This window comes from Struthio camelus, chromosome Z (genome assembly GCF_040807025.1).
Source record: "Struthio camelus isolate bStrCam1 chromosome Z, bStrCam1.hap1, whole genome shotgun sequence".
In the NCBI taxonomy this organism is placed as follows: Eukaryota; Metazoa; Chordata; class Aves; order Struthioniformes; family Struthionidae; genus Struthio; species Struthio camelus.
The window spans coordinates 66,870,794-66,895,066 of NC_090982.1; the positions used below are offsets into that span (position 1 = coordinate 66,870,794).

Consider the following 24,273-nt stretch of genomic DNA (forward strand, 5'->3'; position numbering starts at 1 on the left):
CTGAATAAAATGAACTTTGAGGCGAAGCCCAAAGAGGAATGGGGATACGCATGTAGAAGAGCTGTAGGTAGAGGGCTGAATCCAGTTTCTGTCCACACAGAAGGCGATAAGAAACTATGGTGGAGATGGAAAGAGAGAGAGGATAAGGTCTGAATCAGTTAAGCTCCTGGCAGGCAAACACTGAAATTAAAATGGGCATACACATCCTGTCCTAAATCATGTACTAATTCTGCAGCACTACCTTCCAATTCATATTCTTTAAAGACCCAGTAGGTCATCACTTTTAGAGTATTTTCTGTAATTTCTCAGAACAATAACAGAGTAAAGCATATGGCAAGAGTGGCTGCTATGAAGTTTTATTTGGTTTTACTTCAAGTGTGAAATACAGAATTTTCTTCAAGAATGAATTCCTGGTAACTTTTGAAGTGTGTTTTCATATAACGTAAAACAAAACTTTACTTCAAACATTTTCCCTCCCTCATGTTTTCTTAGGGAATGAGAATGTGAGCTCCTACACTGTATGAAAACACTGGCTTCAAAGTTAAATCTGAACGGAAAAGTACAAAAATGCCTCTGGTTACTCAAGTCATATAAAAGATAGCCCCCTTTCCAAGGTCTTACCTGGGAAGTCTGAGAATCCATGGAAGCTCTCATCATCCACCCGGCAGGCTTCCATCAGGCTACTGAAGAGGGTGCCGATCGGATCCAAAGGGTGTCCCACCCAACCTTCAAGGTTCGTTATTGAGGTTACTCCTTTGTGGAGAAGTTCTGTTTTAGGAAAAAGGAGGGGGCGTAAGTGGAGCGAAGGTGAATTTTAGCCACTCAAAACAATAGAGAAGTAAAACTGATTAAAATACTTTCAGTACAGCATTCAGAGTATTCTCAGTAGCCTCTGCTTAGACGGGGAAAACAATATCTTTTAGGTTAAATTCATTGCTCTTCGTGATTATGTTAAAAGAGGAAAAAGAACGAAGGCCAAACATCATGTAAACACTATCAAAGTCCATTAGGGGTCAAAAATTTCAACTGCAAAGTCATTTGAAATCTCTTACTAGATGCCACTAAGTATTCTGAAAAAGTTTAGTAAAAAATTACAATTTACTTTTTGCAGAATTCTACCACTCAAAAGTTAACAGTACCATTTATACATTTTAAGCAAATCTGATGATCCTAAGAGAAATACATGAAAATACTTTAAAATATGTTCCACTGCCATAAATAATATATGAGCTTATGTTGCATCTAACTATTTATTGAGATAATAAACTGAGAATAACAGCTCCTTTAAAAAAGGATAAAAAGTTTCAATGACGTATACGAGAAGAATTTGTCCTTTAAAAGGATCAAGTGTGTTTTTCGTTAATCTAAAATTTCAGTCAACAAATATCTACCAAGATACTTTGTTCTGCAGCCCTCATCAATCAGTCAGAACATGAAAAAAATTACTGTTTAGCACAATGAATTGAAGGAAGTATGGCTGTGGTAATAGAGGTTATAGGTTTCCCAAATCCCCTTTTTATGAGCAGTCTCATGACAGTAGCTCCCCTTTGACTCCAATTCTCAGCTTGTTTCCCCTAGACATGTATACACTGCTGAACTATGACAGATCAGCTGCATTATGGGTGACCATTTAAAAACTGTGTACAAACCCTTACGGACGCTTTGTTTCCCTGCCTCCTACAGACTAAAACGTAGCTGCCTCTGTCCTCTCTTATTCACGAAGTACCATCTTTCTGCGTAACCACATTTAATACCACAAAGCCTTAAAACACTAGAAAGCCTGCTGCTTATCTATTTAAATGCGTGGGGCTACATAATGAAAGAGCTACTGAGCTGTTGAACTGAGTGCGTGTTAAGGAGGGCTTTTTTTTGGAGAATCAATTGATATGGAATACGAAAACCAAACAAGTGAATCATCCTCTTACTAATAAATAGCATGTGCTAAAGACAGAAGCAAGTAATATTAATAAAAAAATTAATCACACTGTCTTGTTACTAACTCCCTTATAGTCTGTTTAATCTGCTATGTCTGCTCATGAGCTTCACTTGTGTTATGACAAAGACAGGCTTCAGTCCTCCATACATAAACACATACACACATTTAAATCATGCAAGTGGTTCCATGGGCTTCATATCACTCACATGAATAAAAGCTAAGCAGAAGCACGTGGTGCTTGCTGAACTGAAACCTAGAGCTGGGCTGCAGATACATGGTAGAATTCATCTGCTTAGAGATGACCAACACGTTTTGGGATAATAAAAGAATATTTTAAAAATTCCAAACGTAAGAGAGAACACAAAAAAAACAAAAGCAGAGTGACAACAGAAAAATGACAAAGGTAGGTGGGACCACGTTTCATACACTCCATCTTTTATTTGCAATACGGTAACATTAGTTGACAGTTATAGAAACTGTTCGCAAGGAAAAGGAACTTAACAGAGGTGCAATTAGCAACTGGGAATAGAAAGCAGCGCTACTGTGACCAGCACATTTCCTACAGGACACCAGCAGATCCTTCACACAGCGCCAGCGTGAATAGCATCTGTGTATGTGTGCCTATGTATGCATATGTTGAACAGTGCCTGTTCGATGCACAGACACACACACACACACACACACACACACACCCCTTCCCCAACCTGAGAAGCTCGAAAAGCTGCAAAGCTATGGTATGTTAAGGGAAGACATGTTACATGATGAAATAACGCAGAAAAGTTCTCACAACTGCTTTTAAGTTTTGTTTAAATCTGGGAACCACAACAAAGCACCAAATTTCTGTATCTGTACTTTGGGTGCTGGGAAACAAAAACGGACGCACAGAGGAAGTGCCAGATACTTTTTTTTTTTTTTTTTTTCAAATCAAGTGTCTACCTTGTCTTCACTCATACCTCCAGATGTCCTTTTCTATGAAAGCACCTGCACCTACACTTAAAAAAATTACACGCACGACTGCACACTGGTATTTTTGCTTACAATGCATGAGGATACACACAAGTTAAGAGTAGCAACCAAGCTCGAAAATAAAATTAGAATGAAGGTGTTCTTGCAGTAGTTGAGAACATAATTCATCTTTTCCCATGCACATAAACATATAGCCACACCTTTCTTCCTCCGCTACCTCAAAGTTACGACAAAGTCCAATGTGGGATTATTTTGGTCAGGAAGAACCACATGGCATAGAAACTATACGCAAAGGAGAACATTCCTTCAAAAAACAGGGGTAGCGCTCATCAGAGGAGCAACACAAGACATGCTACGAAACAAGTGTTTCAAAAACTCCTTTTCAGTGACGTCAATCCAGTTCCATTCAGAAATAGCAAAATTCTTAATATCCTAAGAGACTCTGCTGGAACAAACGGCCAAATTCGATGCGTTTCTGTGTGCAGACTTTGCCTCGGTATTACCCTCAACGTCAACCTAGGCTTCCATCTCAGAAATACATAGCTTAGCTAAATTCTACTTGAGAAGAAAAAATGATTTTAAATACCTGACATGCCAAATACAAAGCTCTATTTAACAGCTTACAAATTACACAGGAGGCACATTTACACTGTGTAACCAAACACCCAGATTGGGATAAAGGCCTAATCACGTTAGCTGTATTACAGACAGCACAATAGGGTCCTTGCCCTGAAGAGCTCAGAACCTAACTAAAAGAAAACCTCTGACATCCAGAACGTTACGTTACCACTACGATCATCTGTAAGGAAGAGTTATAGTCAGCTCTTCTACTTTAGTTTCAAAAATAGTTTTCTTATGCAAAGTTCCAGTCTAGTGCTACTGACACCTTGTGCTGCACTTGCCCGTCTCTCTTCCCCACGTTTACCTTTCTTCTGAGCCCGGAACATTTCCAGCTGTTTCTGCTGCTGCCTTCTTAGTGTATTAACAATAGCTATTGCTAGCCTCAGTGCTTCTCTTGGGTATCCATGAGATCGTAACGCATCCACCCTCGCACAGGCTGTAGGAACATGTTCTAAAATGGAAAAAAAGAATTGAGGAATAGCAACGCTTCCATGTCTGCAATGGCCTGTTTTGCTAGGTTACTCAAAAGGGCTTTTTTGTTTGTTTTTTTTGTTTTAAAAACCATGCAAAAGAGACTTAAAAGACTACTTCTGAACCAGCATTTCAAGGGAGCCTCTGTTCTTTTTGCCAGGCTTTTCATTCATCTCCCCACCATCCCCCCAAAATAATACCATAGAAACAGAACAAAGCAGCAAGTCATGGAAACGTCTTTCCGGTTTAGCCACTTACCATGCCAGAGGGGCCACCCATGAGAGTCAAAGAGCGAGTTTTCAGTGTCGTCATGGTAACAGTAGTTGGTGTATAGGTCACTGCTGATAATGTGCTGTAAGTGGCTGTCCTGCCAGTGAAGATCGCACGCCTCAATGGCTCGAGTGAACACCGTCCGATGTGGCCTGTTCGATGAATCTGTCATTTTCACAAGTTCAGAAAGCTGCATCAGCTTTTACTCATTCATATGTGAATAAGTCATTCACAGTATTCTTGTCTTCTGCCTATTCACCAGCCCCCAACTGATGGTAGCCTGCTTTGCCCCCCTCTGCAAGGAGCAGGCTGCAGATGACATTTCACATCCTATTACCAAGCAGATCAGACGAAGTGTGCGCCATTCACTTTGCATTCAGAAAGACAGATCTACAAAACAGTAAGACTAATACCAAATAGGACTTTGCAAAGGGATCAGCTAAAGATGAAGGACATTCAACAGCGTGTACGCAACACTCCTAAAAAATAAACTGTAAAGTATACGGCATACAGCTACTTCAACAGTCCCAACTTCTCTCCTTCTCAGACCCAGAACTCAGACCCATAGCTGCTAGAATGAGCTGCTAGAATGGACAAACATTACTTGAGGGATTTTTATTTGCTTTCTTTGAGAAGTGACATTAACTTTGAGCACTGGTATAATTTTGTGTCGTAAACACACAAATTCTGCAAAGAAAAGGAGGTACTGAAGCCATGGAACTAACATAATCCCCACTGGATTTGCCATCTTCCTAGGGCAAAAGCAGTCTGCTGACGTGGCCTTGCCTACGAATGTTGAGATGCCATGTCAGAGCTGCCACTAGCCTGCCCAGGTTGGGCTGAACGTCAAGAGATCCAGATAGAAAAGCGCTGCTGCAGGGCGTTACATGCTGAATGAAGTTCTGTACCCAGCTAGCTGTGCGATTTAAAAAGGAACTAAGTTTAACTACTCCCTTCCAACGTAATTTTCTAAGAAAAAGAAACAAGGAAAAATCTTTGTAAGCCCATACCTGCCACGTTCCACAAGCGTTTAACTTTAAAGCAATTGTATGAAATACATATCCAAATATTATTGCTATGAGGGTGTTTTTCCAGTTAAATATTCTGTGTCTTGCTCAGCTAGCAAAGTAGCAATTGTTACTCAGAGAGTACTAAACAGGGCTTCCGTCAGATTTGCTGATCCCGTTTTAGATTAGAAAGAGCATGATATTGAGTAAGAAGAGACGCCTCCTCCAGGAAGGCAGAGTACTGCCTCTGCATCCCACCACACACACCTGGCAGCGCAGAGTGCAAACCACAGAGCACAGCCCACAAATAGCTGCTTTAGCTTCTCGCACGCCCAATTTAAATCAGTTGCAAAAGATCTCTCTTTAAATAGGTATCAAAGGCTTTGTAACTGCAAACAAAATGAAAACCCCAACACCGGAAGGGATATAAGATTATAGATCAAGCAAAGAAACAACAGGCTTTTATATGACATACTTCAAGGACATCTGATTTTCATGCAACAAATATTTAGAAGGACTAAGTGAAAAGTTAGAAGACCTAACTGAACACAATTACTTGCTTTGAAAACACTGCAGCCCCAGCACAAAAATCTATCTATTCTTTCTGCAAGAATAGTATTAGTGAAAATAAACTGACACTTGGCTGGTCAATCCTCAACAAGAGAGTTACTTGTCCTAGGAAAGTGCTGAATTCTGCAAGGCTAGAGTACATAAGATAGAGGTTATATTATATGTTGCAGTCAGTGCATATGTTTAGGCTCACCTTGGTTAGCATTTGCACCCTGAGGCAAAGCATTGGTTAAATTGGGCAGCTCGTTTCCATGGTTTCCATCTTCCCAGGGACAAACATCCACACTGTTCCATTTTTTCAGCTGTTTTAGCCAACTGGCCTTCTGCTCCAACTTGCAGTGGGGATTTAAGACTATACACATCCACAGAGCACCTGATTTTAAAAAAATGGCTAAATTATGTTTTCTATTAAAAATGCAGCAGCCAATGACTAATTGCAAACTTCTATACTGTAATATTTTTTCTCCCCTCAAAAGCTACACTGCTTGTTTCCCAGATAAGCCTGACAGCAGGTAGACTGAATTCCTGACTCTGAATCTTGGAGATAACGTGGCCAGTCGGAAGTAGCTGGAAGACTGTACCAAGCCAACTTTCTTAACCAAAAGGCATTAAGTAGGTCTTTACAATGCATGGCTCATCAGACAGGAATATCAGTCAAAAGCAAATAAGAACTTGCACATAGTTACAGAAGGAAATTAGCCTAGCTTTTCATCTAGTTTTTGTACCCAAAGTAAATGTTGTTTTCTAAGAAAAATAACTATATATTTTCCAGCTTTGCATTGCAGAAATCAAATAAGTGCATTAGTAAAACATGAATTTTGTACACATACATCCATGCTCAAAACCCAGCAGAAGTACTGCTCATCATATAATACGTTTTCAATCACATCTGGGTCTCAGAGACCTAGCAAGCACTGTTTTGTGCAGTCTAATAGGAATAGACATTTTTACTGCAATTACTTCAGTAATTTTGTTACATTGAAAAATTTGTTTTACATTTTCTCTTTACAGAGCTCTAAGGGAAAGCTAATTTGCGCTGACACTTCACACATACTATCACTTTAGAATCTGCTCCCTGACACTGCATAACAGGGCAGGCATAAATACATCAGGGTCTCTAGCAACAATTTTCAAATGGAAAGGTTTTTCTCTAAATCTGCTGTCTCTTCACCAGCGTGAACTTTGACAGAAGCATAAAGATGTCTGAAAGTGCTATTTAGCAACAGTTCATTTGCTCATTAAGAATGTACTTTTACACTATAAGAGATTCAGAGAATATGCTTAATCTATGAGATCTCCATGACAGGCTGAATAAAATAAAATAAATACGTAGCTGGCTCATGCAAGAGAGTAAAATTCTCACATTCAAATATAATTTTGCTAAGTAAGAACGCAATATGGATACCCATAGCACAGGCCATCACATTGCACTCATTCCTAAAGTAACTCAGCATGTCGGTATGCCACAACGCCGGAGCCAGTGGAAACAGAGCTTGATCCTTAAGGCTGTAAGTCTCCAGATATTCAGACTGACATAGAACGGGGAAGTAATACCAAAGAAATCTGAAAAACACTACAAAATGAGACGTGTGGAACACCAGAGAGACACACTACCCAACTGCAGATTACTGCTGCGCTGTAGTTAAATACAGGAGAGCAAAAATTTTTTAAGAAGCTGAAACTTGCACTTTAACTGTATAAAACCAATACCATTTTTTAAAACTTCTTTTAAAGTCAAGTCATATGACTTCGTTTAGAAACACTCTTCGACAAGCTTCACCCCCCTCCAAACAGAGGGAAATTACAAAAGATAATTTTTTTTATTATTAAGCATCGATGCATTCAGTACTGCCCAGGCCAGAAAGAATATATGTCTTGCAACATGCAAAACAAAACAGAAGATGTGGCAAAAAGGAAAAGGAGAGTCTTGGAGAATAGTTAACTTGGATTTATTTATTTATTTTTAGAATCAAGTATTACTTGAGGGCACTGAGGAGACAAACCAATCCTCAGTATTAAAATAGTAATAATTAAAAAGGAAATTTAATACTTTGTAACCAGATTGCCAGTGTTTCCAGACTGAAGCAAAGGAAAAGTGGAATATTTTAAATATATTTAATAAGCATTTCAAATTATTCAGGCAAGACAGGACACACACTACTGATTACACAATGCCCCCTACAAAATGAGTAGCCTTTCATTTTTCTGCATCTCAGGTACACCACTAGAGGCAAAGGAATTTCCTTGTTTTCTCCAGAAGGTCTGCTATGCATGCAGTACATCAAAAAGGCAGCAAAGGGAAGAGATATCCCAAAGTACCCAAATTCTTTAAAAACTTTCATTTCAAGAGGAAAGCTATGCCAAGTATAACCCCGTTGATAGCAGCTATTGTCTCAGAAACCTAGGCTATTTTTATGCAAACGATGCACGAGGGCAAGTGTATTTATAATAAACCCCATACAAAACACTTAAAATTTCAATAGAGCCCAACTGCACTCTGCTCCCAGTGCCTCCAGTGTGAGCTGTGGGCACGGCTGAGCTCTTCGAGGCCCTCACACAGCTTTCAAGGCTGCCCGATTCCCTGCAGGAAGAGGAGCGCGAGACAAAACTCCCCCGCTAGAAGAGAAGGGAACAGAAAGAGCCTCGGGCTTAGCTCCCGTAGCACTACAAAGGCTACCATCTGGGAGAAGGAAGCATAATGCCAGTGACCCCACAGTCCTCAGCTTCTTTGGGTTTCTGTGTGTGTTGGGTTTTTTTTTTGGTTTTGTTTTGTTTTTCGCATGTGTGTATTTGCCTGTATTCTTATTTCTTCCTCCTTCTCCCCCAGTGCCTTCCCCCAACCCCTGACATCTGCTCCTTTCTGGCTCTTTCAATTCACTGGTTCCTGTCCTGCTTCAAGCACTGAAAAGTCTGAGGAAAACGCTCACTTGTGCCCAGATTTTACCACACGCCAACTGGAAGGAGCCTGGAGGATATCTTTCTATTTAACTCTTATGCTGCTTCAGTGGAAGGCCCCTTGAGCTGTCCTTTAAATGTCACCACCAACCTGAAGGCTTTTACTGGCCTCAGCCAAGGAGTCTTTTTTGTCTGCCTAACGGCTCCTATACTGGGAAACTGCTGATCATGCTTATCCCTTATTACAGAAAAGGGTCATGGAAAAACCAAGGGCAGCTACTTGTAATTTGTGGGGAAACATATCTAAATCAATTTCTAGTGACTTTAATCTGGAAATTGCTGTTCACAACAATCTACACTCAAAAGAAGTTCCCCAAAATACATTCCTGGCATTTTCAAGTAAGTTCACCTGTCTGTCCAGATTTCGTGATGTCACCAAAGCCACTCACAATATGAACAAACATCTCATTAAAGGAAAAAATATAGTATGAATACGTTTGTGTTTACATATTTTATTTTTATCTCTAAGACAGTTTTCTCTCTTCCTCCTGTCTCCCTCTCCCCTCCAGGCATTAGAGATCTTTTCATACTAGATCCTAGAAGTCTGAAACACTCCTCCCCGGAACCACATGCTACTCAACCAAAAGTAAAGTTTTGATTTGGATCCTTTGAGCGTGCAGTGAGGAATTGCCTGTTTTGGTTCAACAATAATCCTCTTGACCTGGAAAAAGCAGCTTTGCCAAAACAGACCTTAGGTTAAAACAGCCCTCTTTTTGAAAATGCACAGTTATAATTCATCTTTAGTTCATCTCATATCACAAAAAATAGGTTCCACTATAGCTCTATATAGCGCATGCCTTCCTTATACATATAGGCGGATGTCAGTACGTTTGTATTTCTCAGTAGACATCCATACCTCTGAATTCATGGGGAGAAAGGGAAGGCATGCTTTTCTACTGATTAGAATTTAAACATGCAGATTGAAAAACATTAAAAAGTGTTCAGTCACTGTAAAAGTAGGTGTTGTAATAATTACACATTCTGTGTATGCATGTATTCATTGACCTAAAGGAAGTGCAAGGAATGTATACAGACTCTCCTTAGAGATTAAGCATTGCTTTGTTTTCATAAATCCCATTATATTTTCTTCTTGCCTCAGTAAATGTGGAGGGGGGAAAAAAACAACCCTAAACCACTAGCTTTAACAGGGGTTAGGACGCTGAGTGAGAGTGAAGATTCAGTCCACGATTCTGTTTGATTACAATCCTCCCAAGAAACCTGTTTTTCCTTGAAATATTATGATGTATTGTCAGGGTTGCTATGTAGATTAGCTGGGGTCAGCATCTCCTCATTTATAATACTAGCATAATCAGTGGCTGAAACTTGGCCTTTGCCTTAGATGTTTACATTTAATATACTTAAGATCAATATGTTCATTTGCAAAATTGAAATAAGCAAGCTATGGATGCACATCTACTTTGGTATTTCTTTGCTCTTCCCATTAATCCAAATCTGTTATTTACAAAATAAAACCCCATAAGCTACCAAATTAGTAGCACTCTATCCTTTCAAAGAAAATGGAGCCAGGTAATCAAGATCATTTCCTTTGTGCAGCAGACAGATCAGCTTCAGCACTGCTGCACACTTGCCACTGTGCCCCATTTGAGCCTCATCAATTCTATTACAAAAGCATCATTTTACAGCATTGAAAGTGCTAGAACAGAAACAATAATAGGAGACGGAACCTATGACCCCTTTAAAATAGAAGTGTCAGCCAAGGACCTGAAAGTGGTTTACATCTGGTTTTTAAATACATACGCAATTTCACCGGGATAGCCACTTGGAAACCTCCAAGAAGGCCGTATATGATATTTACTGCTTCTCAACAAGAAGGACAAGCACCTTCAGAATGACTGGCAAAACCACCTCCCTCCTCCAGGCACTGAGAGATCTCCATTAGAACAAAGCATAATCAGAAGTCCCACTGGAGAATGCTCCAATTAAACAGTTGCTTTTATGGAACAGTGAAGATAGGCAAAGCACTTCAGTGCTGTTCTCTCCTCGATAAGAACCCCAAGGAAAAGTATTCTTAGTATTCAGTTGGATCTAAGTTGCAATTTTATTCATAAAAACAATTCCTTAATGCACTCTGGTTTCTCGATGTAGCCTTCAGAAAAAAAAAAAAAAGCCTGCTATGGGTGCTGTGTTTCTTGGAGAACAGAATGTTTCATTTTGCTCTAATTCATTCTATTACTGAATTAAACTTTGATGTATTGGTCTTGACAAGTGCTTCATGCTGATTGTATTGTGTATGATAGTATAATCACTCCCCATGCATTTCACACTAGCTGGCTGATTAATGCAATAGATTACCTGCAGCACTGATGGCAAGGGGGAATCATTGCCCTTCTGCACACTGAACTCTAAATGTGCGTTAGAGGGAGCACAGGTGTAACGTGGAGACAAAAAATTTCTAGTTCCTTAAGCTTCCCCTTCTCTCTCCCTGCATACCTATGCTCCAAGGGTTAAGGGCATCCATGAATTCTGCTAAAAGGAAATGGGTATTTGCATTTTGAGATGCTGTTCTAAGCTATCATCGGCTACATGCTCTGAACTAGGTGAGTAAGGTAATGAAAACTTTGGCTCCGGATTTCCCATGTTTTCAGCTCTTCGTACAATGGAAATAGCAACTAACCAAGTACTTCTGTCATGCTGCATGAGTCCTTTGTTCCAGGTTATGCCTATTTTAGTCAAGCTTACAAACTGCTGTATCTTTACAGACGCTCATTGCCATTTGACCAGGGGGGTTCATATAAGCACAGAAAGTGACTCAAAAGGCACAGTTCACAATATCACAGCCTGAGATGATAGTCTCCCTAGGAGAGCACCTAGGGATCTGTCACAAGTCCATTTGTTGCCCCTCTCACTAATGGTACCCTATAACCACTTCTAATCATCATAACAAGGCAAAGACGATCGGTCCGCAAACCCAGGAGAACGTATAGAGCACCTGCAAATGAAACTCACTGATTAACTTCCTTAATACCCACAACTCTGTTCATTCATTCGTTCACAATGAATAGATGGTAAAGCATTTCAAATGCTATTACAAATAGTACAAAAATACTCCCTTATGAGTACCTTCAGACAATTCTTCACAAGTTTCTACAGCAGTCACCAATATTCACAGCCAGTGGTGAACCCAAAGTGTGCTCCTGCCCAAAATACAGCCTAGACATTTTACCAAACATTTTAACTGGTACAAATACATTCTCAACAATCAGTCTGTTTTAAGAAAAAAATTAACATGACCATTAACTATAAATAATAATCCTACTTCTACTTAAATTTCTCACAGAGAGGAATCAATTCCTCTCATACTTGGCTTTCCTAGGAAGATGCAAAACTGGAACGTTTGAGAAGTTTGTCAAACAAAACAAGAGCTTTATAAAAGAAAGGGAGGAAAATAGCTCTTATTTCACAGAAAAGTAGGGTAAGTTCAAACACTCCATTGCATAGTGGGAAACAACATAAAAAAAGTAATAATACGGCACCACTACTATGCTCAGAGAGCCTAAAAGACCCACTATAAATGGCCAGAAGAACATATTCTGCTACCTAGTTTGACTTCTTTCATAGTCTAAGATTCTCTGAGTTAACTGTTGCTTCAAGTCCAGAAGTGATGACTGAGCTTTTAGAAAAAACAGTAGATTTCAATGTTAAAAATTTGCAGTAAGAGAATCTAGCATAGCCCTTGGTAAGCTGTTTCACTGGCTGGTTACTATGGCTCCAAATTACAAGCTTATTTCTAGTTAAATTTATTCAGCTTGAATTACAATTTTCACCAACCTTTTGTTTGCTTGGTAGAAAAGTCTTCGCTACTAAGTTTTTTTCTCTGTAGATTCTTTAAATCATGAAGGAGATCGTCCTCCTTCATCTTGCTTGATGGGCGCAAGCACACTGGGATTCTTGTACCTTTAATTCTAAATTGTTTTCCAACTTCTCAGTTATTTTTCCAGTATCCATTCAAGAAAGAAAACCACAAAATATCACAAGGACAGAACGCTGGACTCAAGTCCAGTAAAGCTCAGGGAAGTCAGTGAAGATTCAGTAATTCCACTTCCTAGACCTATTGCTTCTCTTTAGCTCTGGTATTTACTAGAAGTGGTATCTGAAAATTAAATGACAGTTTAGCCTTACCAAGGTATTAAAAATAAGAAGTTAAGCGGAAAGAAAAAATAGGGCTATGTACTAACTTGAGCTCATAATAAAAGTCTAATCTTAATCTTGGACATCATAATTCCACAGATATGGCCGCAATGAGTTTTGTACCAGCTCTGAAACAGAACGATTGTTCAGAACACTTGTAAGAAAATCAGTTCAATTACAAATAAAAATTAAAAAAAATATTTTAAAGCAGATTCTTGAAGAACTTTGGATCCTACTGTCAAACCCATCCAAATGAACCAAACTTTCTGTACAGCATCAAAAACAAACCCCTAAGACTATGCTTATAGACTAAAGGCAATTACTTCCATCATTATTCTTCAAATCTTGCAAATGCAGTTCTACCACAGGAAAGAACACCCTTGAAAATAGCTCCCACTGACTACCATACTACGGCCACACGTACCCTCAGTCCAGATACCATTATGACACATGCCAATAACCTTCTACTGTTCATAATGAAAGAAGAAGGAAATCACCCTCGGAAAAGATGGACAGAACCCATTTTTGCAGTCACGGGGGAAATGAAGGTGACAGCAACAATTGAGACATCGCAGGGCTATGACAGCAATTTCTTTAAGTTGTCATCCATAACTCAGGCCTTAGAGCAGCAAAACTGTCTTGTGACGCTAACTCAGAAATACTGTAATTCAGTGCCTCCAATGGCATAAATCATTCAAATACATTGACATATATTAATAGCATTTTCTGTGAAAGAGGAGATAGAAAACCATATGTGAATGAACCAAAGGCATACACATTTCATAACTGTATGGCAACCACACAGCTAAGACTCACCAAACTAACAGTAAGAAAAGAATTATCAATTAAGCAAAGGTAGCCTACAGGAAATGATGCAGTTGCAGACAAAAATATGTGCAAGATACCACTCCACCTAGCAGTCCCATGATGAACGATCAAGGGAAACCACACAAAGCATGGTGCATTCCTCCTCCTTTGAAACACAGATGTTCCTACAGCTTTCACTTCAAGGCCAAGAATTTAAGATATTAAAGTGCAATTGATTAAGCTAAACTAATACAGTAATTTTAAAGTAACTTTATTGTCCAAAGTAGCAAGGCATTTGCACTCTCATTAACTTTAAGGTAGAACATGATTCAATTAGAACTTCAGGTACCCAAAGAGATCGTCTAAATATGGATATAAGCTTGGCACTCAAATTTGAGAATTACAGCCTTTCTGTACCATTTTAGAAATACCATAAATACCATAAAATTTAGAAATACCATAAAACATGGGGAAAAACAAATGTTTCTGCTGCAAAGGTAATTCTAAAAAGGGATTGCACTAATTTATGCAGTTCCAGAAAAAATGGTATTAGAGTACAAAAACTGTAACGAATGCTTAACTTTAGTGATACTTTTTCATGGCAACACTGAAGTAGTCATCAAATCTGGCATCAGGAAGGAATTTCTCTAGGGGCATACTGGCGACAACCCTAGCTGCTTTTGTCCTTTTTTTCCCCTCCCTTAAGTACTAAGCAGAGATAATCTGTTTAGAATAGCTGGCATGTCCCATTCATACAAGTTTGTCTCTCTAATTGCAAAGGGAAGGAATGTCTGAGACAGAAATATAGATCGAGAATAGCTTCATTTAGTTAAGGCTAAAAGAATCTAACTTAGTATTTTCTAGAAATGAATAAAAACTTCCATCAGAAAAACTCAATGCTTTCAGAACAAAAAAAAAAAAAAAAAAGCATTTAACACTCAGTCATTAGTTTGCTCATGGTAAAACAGTAACTAAATCTTTCTTAACTAATCCGTAATGATTCCTTGCTTGCATTCAACATTTTAAATTAAGTTTAGATGAAGAGCAAAGAGTTACTAATAAAAGATTAGGCCTGATCCTTGAGGAAAAAATGACAAATATATTATATTATTTCTCTGCATGACGTGACCTTGTAATTTTTTTAAATACACAGAGATGTCACTCTGATTCAGAAAATGACCAAAATATCGGCAAATATAAATTCTAATTAGACCACCAGAACGTCCCTAAACTTAAAAAGCAACCCACAGTAAGGCGCAGTGTTCCTGAAAAGCTACTAAGACAATGCATTAAGTAAAGACATGTTATTCCACTCAAGAAATACCTTTACAAGAACAACTCATTTAGCATGCATATCAAAGGATCTTGAGTGTGTTACCCATGAAAGCTTTATGCCAGGAATGAGGCTCATGGCAGTATCACAAGAGGCTCCAACACTTAAAAACATTAGGTACCGACAAGTGGCTGAGGTAGACAGGAAAAGCTTATGCATTTTGATGCGGAGAGTACCCACCTGGAAGTACATATTACCTTCAAATTCTCAACTCTGTGAAGCATAAGAATCAGAGATCAGGATCAGAATGAGGAAAGGCCAGAGTATGTTGGCCAATTATCCACCGCCCTGCCTTGCAAGAGCTCTCTGGATACACCCTCTTCCCCAGGACACAGCCATTTTATTTTTGGCCCATAAGAAAATATTCCTTGACTTAAAAAACAGCTCCCCTCCCCCTTACGTGATTCTTAAATATCAAAATGGAGGAAATCTATTAGAAATGTTTGTTTTGAAACATGCAAATTGTGTGAAGTTTCTTCACCGCAAAGGCAGGCAAGAGGATATAAAGATACTGCAAATGGTAGTTCACAAAAAATATATATCTGATCCTGTAATCTACGTGTTGACAAGCTGTTGGGCTCCATCACTCCACCAAGCAGTAGATACTTGTCTTAGATTCTTCTACTTGACTGCTTTCATCAGATTAAGCATCTGGGATTTAATTTAACAGTTTCAGCTTTATTAAGCTGTCACAAGAGCGGCCCCGCTTTGATAACAGTAGCTGCTCCAATTATGGCTTGGTTTAGGGTTGACAAGTATAATGATTCATTCGTGGCACATGAGAAGCAATAAAAGGTTGTTTTGCATTACAGCTTTAAAAATGTGGGCACTTTTTTCATTTAATTTGTCACTTAGCTTTTGCTAAGAGGACATTTAAATTGCAGTAAAAGGCAAATGGGGCTTTTAGTTTAAATGTAATCCCCATATTTAAATGATCTGTAATGGCGCAGTGTTCGAGTGGGAACACTATTGTTTCACAGTGGGCCCTGATGGTGACATGTGACATTTGTATTCAGGTCCTGTATTATCCATGTGGCTAAAGGGCTTCCAATTTCATTTCACAGCCAGAAGCCTGCAGAAAACACCAATTAACTTGCAGATCCCATTTGCCGACAAAACTCAGCCTCTTCTCGATGTCTGACATCTGGCAGTTCTCAACGTTTAATTCCAAAGCAGAGCCTTGCAGTCATCATGATCCCTGTGCTGGGGCATAAAGTCAAATTTTCCCCTTTTATTAAGAAAATCTTTTCACTTTTCTGGACCACTTTTGCTTAATTTTTGATGGATGAGTATTAAAAAATTATTGCTGAAGTAAGACTATCTTTTTTTCCTCCAGAGTGCAAAAAAGGTTAACTGACCTTTTCTTGAAATCAGAGATCTCTGTTCATCAGGCATAAGCAGATATTTACTGTGCATTTCCATATTCCTCCACCTTATCAATGCAATTTAATTAAAAAGACAGACTTAAGGGGCTTCATATAATTAATCATTCTGGTATGTTTAAGTCTTGAGCCATGGTCATTGACAGTTAAACATCTAAAGATCAGCATGTGAAATTTTCCTGCTGAGATACCATTTAAATAGTAACAACATGAAGAATTCCAGCTCAATGCCAAACTCTGCAAATGGCATTCCTATATTACTGTTCCAAGTTGGAAGTGATCACCGATGTATCACTGAAGTCACATCTAAATCCTTCTAGCGTGAGAAGTATATAAGCTAGTCTCATAGCTTCAACCTGTAATCCTGATCTTGCCAACACTTCATATCTCTGGAGTCTAACAAGTAGCTTTCAGCTCAATCCATTATTTGAGATACAATAGGGGAATCAGCTTAAAATAACTATAATATTCTTCCTCCTAATCTAAAAGCTTTAAAAACAAAAAAAAAAAAAAACACTTTTATATATAACTAGCTAACTTGAGGCCCTCAAACCACAAATTGCTTATGGCATTCGGACTTTGTATTGACTTCTTAGAAAATGGCGAGGCTGCTCATGCTGGTCATGAAGACATTGGGGAAGTGTGATGGTGGGTGGTGGTGTTTTTTTAATTAAGTCAGCATCTTCAGACATTGAAAGGTCAATCTGACTTCTACTGAAGCTAACACAAGTTACTACAACTTCAGCAGGAATTCTAATCAGATCCAATGTGTCTTTGCCAATACCCAAGGTAGAGAGGAAGCATCAGTTAAGTTTTAATGATTGGCTCAAGTGACCCAATCAAGGAGCAAAGCCGAAGGTATTTAAGTATGCTGAAAATCCTACACCAAGACAAACCTGACAAAGCGACTGTATGCCTAACAGTTGGCAGATGGCATCCCAGGGCAAGCAAGCAGGCCTTTATTAAGCAGAGTCTAGATTTACATGCTTTACATGTGCTAAAATCCTCCATAACTACAATGTAAAATTCCTACCTACTTGTGAAATAAATGAGATTACAGCTAAGATAATTTTTTTAAAGACAAAGATAAATGCCAATATCAGATTACTCTGAACAAATACAAAAAGGTAAGTATGTAAAGGCCTGTCCCAACCCCTTTATCGATATTTTAGTCCCATCTTAGGAGAAGATCAAATATTTTAGAACACAATGATACCATCACTCCCTTAGCCCATCTCTGAGCTATCTCTGCCACTACTGCCCCAGGTCTTTGGTCTGCAGGGACATTCTGCTGCTCCTTCTACAGTTTGCTATTGTAACTCTGGTCTGACCTAACACCTCCTTGGCCTTTTGAACATTCACGCTTATTTAGAGAAGAATGTTCACCTTGAAAAAGGGATACTTTTTACCTTGAGTGAAACTCAAGGTGAAATTATAGCAAAAAACATGGCAGCAGCTTGTATTTTTCACACAAGGTAGGAGTCAAGCTGGAGAGACTTATCCAGTTAATTGCAATTTTTACAGAACTTGCTAAGCACCAGTGGAAGGAGTCCTACCAATGTGGGGAAGAACTGGACAGTTTAGCAACATAAAAACAAGACGTACAGCTAGAGTTGGAAGAATCAGGTTAAGTTACCCAGTCATTGTTCTGCCTTTACCCTACTGCATGCTTGAAGCGGGCTGAAATGTATTTGTAACGGAAACTGGAGGACAGGATCAAACTATTTTGATAGTGTTGCAGGAGGTAGAGCAATTCAGGACTGCAACAGCAGGGACTTCTTAAGATTAGAAATATAGTGGCCAAGGCAGCAGTGAGGCTGGAAATTTGCAGTGTAGCTTTTTGGGAGTGGCAAATACTACTCTGATGAAACAAGGGTAAACTACTCAATTCAATTAATTTGAAATATTGGTTATCTGATGCTGCAGGCAAAAAGATTCCAATTCCTCCACCTTCAGGTGGATGCTGTCAAGCAGATGATGTTAATATGAAACTGATGAAACAAGAATAGGAGCCACTAAGACAATTTATCAAAACCTTTTATGTTTATTGGCAGCATGTGGAAAGACTGCTACAGGTAACAGATGGAGAACACATTTCTGTCTCTCCCAACACCTATCAGCTCAATCCACATAAGCAACAAAGCATGAGACCCTCCAGTTTTCAGAACGATACAATTTTGTTGTGTATATGTCCATCTAAGTACGTGCCATGCCTGGCAAAAGGTACTATTCCCCTTCCCCTCCGCCCTCCAAGCCAAGGCAAGATCTTAACAATGACATGCTAAAAGGGTTGTTAAATTTGACACAGAATAGTTATGTCTAGACTCTCTGTCAGAGTTTTGTCCGCTCTAACTTGAAGCTTCCACCACAGAAGTCTCAACTTCAGCTACACAACCAGTGCTTTACCGGCCTAATTCTTCATTCTGAGTAAACATAATTTATGCTAAACAGACTCTATCTAGTCTTAACCCCACTAGACAGTGGGAAATTAATCATCGTCATCTTTAACCTTTACAAGTGGAAAACTCAAGTTCTGCTTTTTTACTTTTCCATCCTAAATGAAGAATTTTACTCTTGTTTTTATATAGTTTCATGTAGCTCGATTCTGGACCTTTAAAATATATTAAGTTCATTTTGATTTTTGGCTCTTTCAGTGTGTACACCTTATCCCACAGGCCATCATCTGTAAGTTTTATATACTTATTCCATTCTGCACAAGACAGGAATAGAAATATTGACCAGAACACATCTGAAGACAGACTTCTGTAAGACTAGACTTGAAGCGTACTTCCAGATTGAGTGGGAACACAGGTAACTACTCCAAGTTCCATGAAACACAAGGCAATTCTGTTTAGGCTGTATGTCTTCAGTTTGCTTTGAGAAAGCCTCCAAGACAGCACCCAAAACCTTACTGCAGCTAACATATACCAAATTAACCCTTTACCTCAAATACCTAGTGAATTATCTTTTAGAGAAACAAATAATTAGATTTACCACTGCTTTTTAAATAATTCAGGTTGTTTTTTGTCACTGTTATCTTCTACATGCTTGCACACCTACAGGTTGGTAGTTTGTTACAGTACCTTGCACTCTATGAAAGCAATGGTGGTGGTCTATTATTACTTAATATTATTCTTCCCTGCCACCTACCCTCCTTTAGAAAATCAGTGACATTTACCACAAAGCACTTTCGAACTTCCCCTCACCGCCACAAATTCTCATAGATTTTCAGAACTTCTGAAGCAGTTACAAATAGTTCAAACTGTGTCAGCTAGTTTCTGGAATACTTCAGAGCAAGTATCAGACTTTACCAGTAAAATATTCTTTTTCCATTACTGCCTGTGTTCCTCTAACTCTTCTGGAACTTAAGTCGTGTATCCTGTCACAATTAGCATTTGCTGGAAAGCAGGAATTGTTTTAGCCATTATTTGATCTCCTTCCCTGCGCAGTAAAGGACTTCTGCTTTCCTTTGTTATATCTTCTTCTGTTAAGAGTATCTTCTCATACTCTCAATGAATATTCTCTTTGCCTTCTAACCCTCTCTAGTTGTGAACAGATTTCTTCCTGACCCTTTCCTGTTTGTTATTGGTTTATATACTTACCCTCAGTTGTATAGATATGCTTCCTCTTACTGTTTGATTCCTTTTAGATCCTCAGGTCATTCACAACCTGTTGCAATTGTACTTGTTTCTTACCATGCTTCCTTTCCTTCCACTGCTATTTTCTCACGCAGTAGATCAGAAATGCCATTTCACCCAACCGTAACTGAACAAGCAAACGTGCTAAAACCTCCAATCTGTTTTATCTAGTACCACAACCCCAAACATTTCATTGTTTCTCCACTATACACACGAACACCTAGATGACTCTGAAGTCTGTGCATTTACCCAGTTCATCCCAGAGCTGCCTATACTTGTCAGTCATTGCAGTTCCTTGTTGTCTCCAAAGCGACAGACGAGGGTCAGCCATGAACTGTTCTGTTATCAATGTCAACATGCGAGCTCCATTTGAATCTCTCATCTTTAGCATCTCTCGCACCTAGAAAACGAGACTTTTAATAAAAACTTGGAAAAAAACCCACATAGTATAGACAATATGCTGCAGTGTTAAACATTCTACCTCTCTGCTAAATAAGAAGTACAATTAATAAAATTGAAGTTACTTTTTGAAGTAGAAGAAAAGTTAGTCTGTCTTCCCAATTTTAATAATGACTTCGGATTTCAGTATGCCACTGCAACTCTTCAAACACACCTCTTCCACACGTAATCCACAGGTATATTTTACAAGCTGCTGCAAGATTATCATACCGGTTTCGCTCACATTTTGGTGGGGAGGAAGAGAACGGCAAAGCTGAAGATGGTTGACGTGTTACTTCATGTCCTTAAACTGATCTCAAGACACATTAGATTGTGGTCCATTGCTGTAGAACAACTCATTAACTTGCCATCATGTTCCCAAGGCTTAGTCTTATTTAAGAACTACTGAACTTTGAGTAAGATGCTAACAAGTATAGACTGGCTAGAGGGGGGAGAAAGACAGAAAAAAAAGAGAAGGTTTAGAATACTCAACAAACCTTTGCAAAAAGCAAATTGAGCTGTTTCCCTGATCCATGGTATCCACCCTGGGAGAGGAAGAGTTTAACCTGTTCTTGGACCTGTTCCTCATCCAAATGCCAGCAGTTTTCATCATCTATGCTAGCACCTGCTGTTGGATCAGGAGCACCTGCAAACAGCAAGAAAAAAAAAACCATTACATTCTATAGAAAGATTGAGGTTCATGGGTCCAAGGGAGAGGAGTAATGCAGAGCTTTTTGGATTTGTGTTCTGTCCTGTTTTGGATGCCTTGGCTTTAATCAAAATAGTCTTGAAAACAGACTTAAATTTCTCTGCAGTAGCCTATGCAGTTAGTGGGAAAGAAATGAAAACCTAGGAAATGTCATTTAAATAAACAGTATTTTATAATAACAACATTAAAATTAAGTCTTTTTTTTCCCTCTCTTTCTTCAGCAGCTATACTAGAAACATTTTACATGGTAAATTACACTTCGCATAGCATTTCTGTAACTGTGATATTAAAACTCCTCTCCCAAAAACACCTGTGCAATTCCTGTTCCTTCAGTAATCTCGCTCAGGCGTACGTGATTGATAGTAAGCACTGATACTGATGAGCATGAGGAAAATCATCAGTGCCTATAAGCTGTGATGGCTCTGCAAAGCTAAACAAAGAGTGAAAAAAATCCCCAAACAAATCCAATGTCTTAAAGCACTAAAGGCTTTTCCTTCCATAAATAAGAATCACAGCTGTGTAAGAGTGTGGTGCTTTTGAAGGACAATTTTTACATAGGTGATCTTACTACTATTGAGTTAATTCTACTTAATTCTTCCTGATTAGTAGCCCAGTGCAAACTAAAGAGTGACTGGATTTATACCAGGAAGTGCTCTGGCAACAGGTTGCTCTAACTCAAGTTTTACAGTTGAGAGCAGTGATTTTCCACTTGTGGCCTCTTCTAAAGGGCTGACAAAACTAAATAAGTTTTTGCACCATCCTGCAATCTACTTACTTCTGAAGAAGAGTGCACCTCCACTGGATATTTTTTTAGAGGTATTCAAACTGAAACGGTTGAAGAGCACTTCTCTAGACTGTCAGAGAAACTCAAGTTAATGCACCACCATAACAGATGTAAGGTATTTTAAGCATGCCCTAGACTCAAGTTAACTCGACATTTAGGATTTGGGGCTCATCACGATTGCACTTTATGGAACTTTGTCAGGCTAGGATTCAAAGGTACAATCTTTGGTACAGAAGTTAAATGTAATAAACGTGATCTTCCCAGAACTCTAATCAAGACAAAGTGACTGCTTTTGCTGAAATGTTTGAGCTCCTTCTAGGATATACTCTCTATCTCCATTAGGTTTCTAGATGTTAGAAACAGAACCACGTCACACAATATATCACCTTGAAGGCCACGTTACCTCTATAACCAATCCAAAAAGAAGGGTACTGCTGGGGAAGGGAAACTACATGGTCAGGCTTGCAAAAACTTGCTTCCAAACAAGTCCCGAGAATTTGAAAGGAAGAGATAGCTACAACTCTTCAGATTCATAAGATTTAAACATTGATTTTATTGATTTAACTATTCATTTCACAACTGCAGCTCTGCCGTGTAGGTAAAGCTTTTAGGCAGTTGCAGGGAACAGTGGAATCTTTATTCAGTGAAAACACAACTGGAAGATTTCAAGCGTTAGAGAGATATCTTGTATGCAGCTACTACTTGCTGAGAAAGTAAAAAAAAATCATACAGCTCAGCAACTTCCTAACCTGCCTCCAACTTGAGAACCTCCAACTGGGACTGCTGCACTGGTGTTGTCCTTATATGTATTTTTAGATTAATAAGAAACTGTGTCTTTGAAGATGTGAAAGAACTCTCCTGTCTTCCACAGGAACCATAAGAGTGTCTCTAAAGACAGGAATCAAGCCCCAGACTGTACAAAAACTAAGGAATGAAAAACTTCCTCATTCTGTGAGTGCTTCCATCGCTACTATGTTAGTTTTAAGGGGCTTTCAATTCAGTCAGCTACATGAAACACATGCTGATAAGTCTTCAGTTGCAGAGAAGAAGATAAAAAGGGAAATCAAGCCACATGAGAACAAGCAGTGCAGCTGTTGCACAGATCCAGGTTTGTAGTATTACCTTGCAAAATATTTAAATATTTCATTGCTCTAAACACATAGAAAAGCCTTGTGAAAAGAAATTATTAAAAAAATATATATACAAAAAAAAAAAACTTACTGTATTTTACTTCAATGGAGATTTAGCTTTAAATAATCTCAGTATGGCTACTTCTAAATTGTATTAAAAATAGCCTAAGATTCCTCAGCTAAGCTTCCCTATTTAGGGAAAAAAACAAAATTCCTTCCGTAACTGTTTACATTTTATCAAAAGCTCATTGGTTAGTTTGTGCTAGAAGGTTAAATTTCAACATAGCTACTGCAGACTCCTCAAGAGCAGCGTTCCCCTATTGGAACAAGGGTGCCCATCAACCTAGGCCAGCTGCTTTGCACCCCCCGCCACCTCCCCCAGGACTCTAGTATTGTTTTAAATCAAAAATATTCCCTTAAACACTGCTGCCACGATCCCAAATACACCTTCTTCCCTAGGGGCTCAGCGTCACTACATTCGTACCAGCACTACTTTCACACCAGTAGGTTAGAAGAGGTACCAAGGGAAGGGACTGAAGATACCAAGCCAAGGGTCTGAGCTCTAAGATGCTATTCAGCACAGTACTGCAAATACTTCTTATTCAAAGCTGTTTTTTTCACAAGCTTGTATACAGACTACAATCTGTATGATCAAACTTGTTCTTTAGGAAAATCACGATGCATAAAGAAACTTCAGTGCACAATTTACAGGCTCCAGCGACAGTTGTAGCTCACCACTCTTCTGACGCGGCCAGCGGTCTTCAGCAACAGCAGTGGATGAATAAGGCAAGGAGACGGTGTGTCTGAACGGGCACGAGCCCGAACCCCCAGCGGCAGCCCTGCGGTGCACTTGGGCAGTGCCATTCCCCCTGCCCACATCGCACCTGCACCGTGGATAGACATGAGAGTTTCTCCAGGCCTCTCACTTGAGGACTTTTCAAGACTTCTCTGTTCACTTACTAGAAGGTGAACACTCATTTCATTGATCTAGCTTTTCTTCCTCTCTCACTCACACACACACTTCACTGGTGAGCAAGGGACAGGATATCTAAACTGGCACTTTTCTTTTGAAGACATGGTACCAGGTTAACAGAAAAGAAATTACTT

The 24,273-nt window shown here is 39.0% G+C and overlaps 1 protein-coding gene across 2 annotated transcripts in view; it reads right to left on the bottom strand.

Annotated features, from left to right (window-relative positions):
* LOC104146912 (zinc finger SWIM domain-containing protein 6) overlaps positions 1-24,273 on the bottom strand; it is a 116,529-nt gene that overhangs the window by 21,982 nt on the left and 70,274 nt on the right. Inside the window, exons 3-8 of one of the 2 annotated variants that reach the window (XM_068927475.1) lie at positions 21,041-21,189; positions 20,355-20,505; positions 6,035-6,214; positions 4,253-4,429; positions 3,828-3,974; positions 622-768 (exon numbers count right to left, since the gene is read on the bottom strand). In XM_068927475.1, coding sequence (XP_068783576.1) covers positions 622-768; positions 3,828-3,974; positions 4,253-4,429; positions 6,035-6,214; positions 20,355-20,505; positions 21,041-21,189 — 951 coding nt within the window. The remainder of the gene's footprint in view (positions 1-621; positions 769-3,827; positions 3,975-4,252; positions 4,430-6,034; positions 6,215-20,354; positions 20,506-21,040; positions 21,190-24,273) is intronic. The other variant, XM_068927476.1, reaches the window with a different exon arrangement.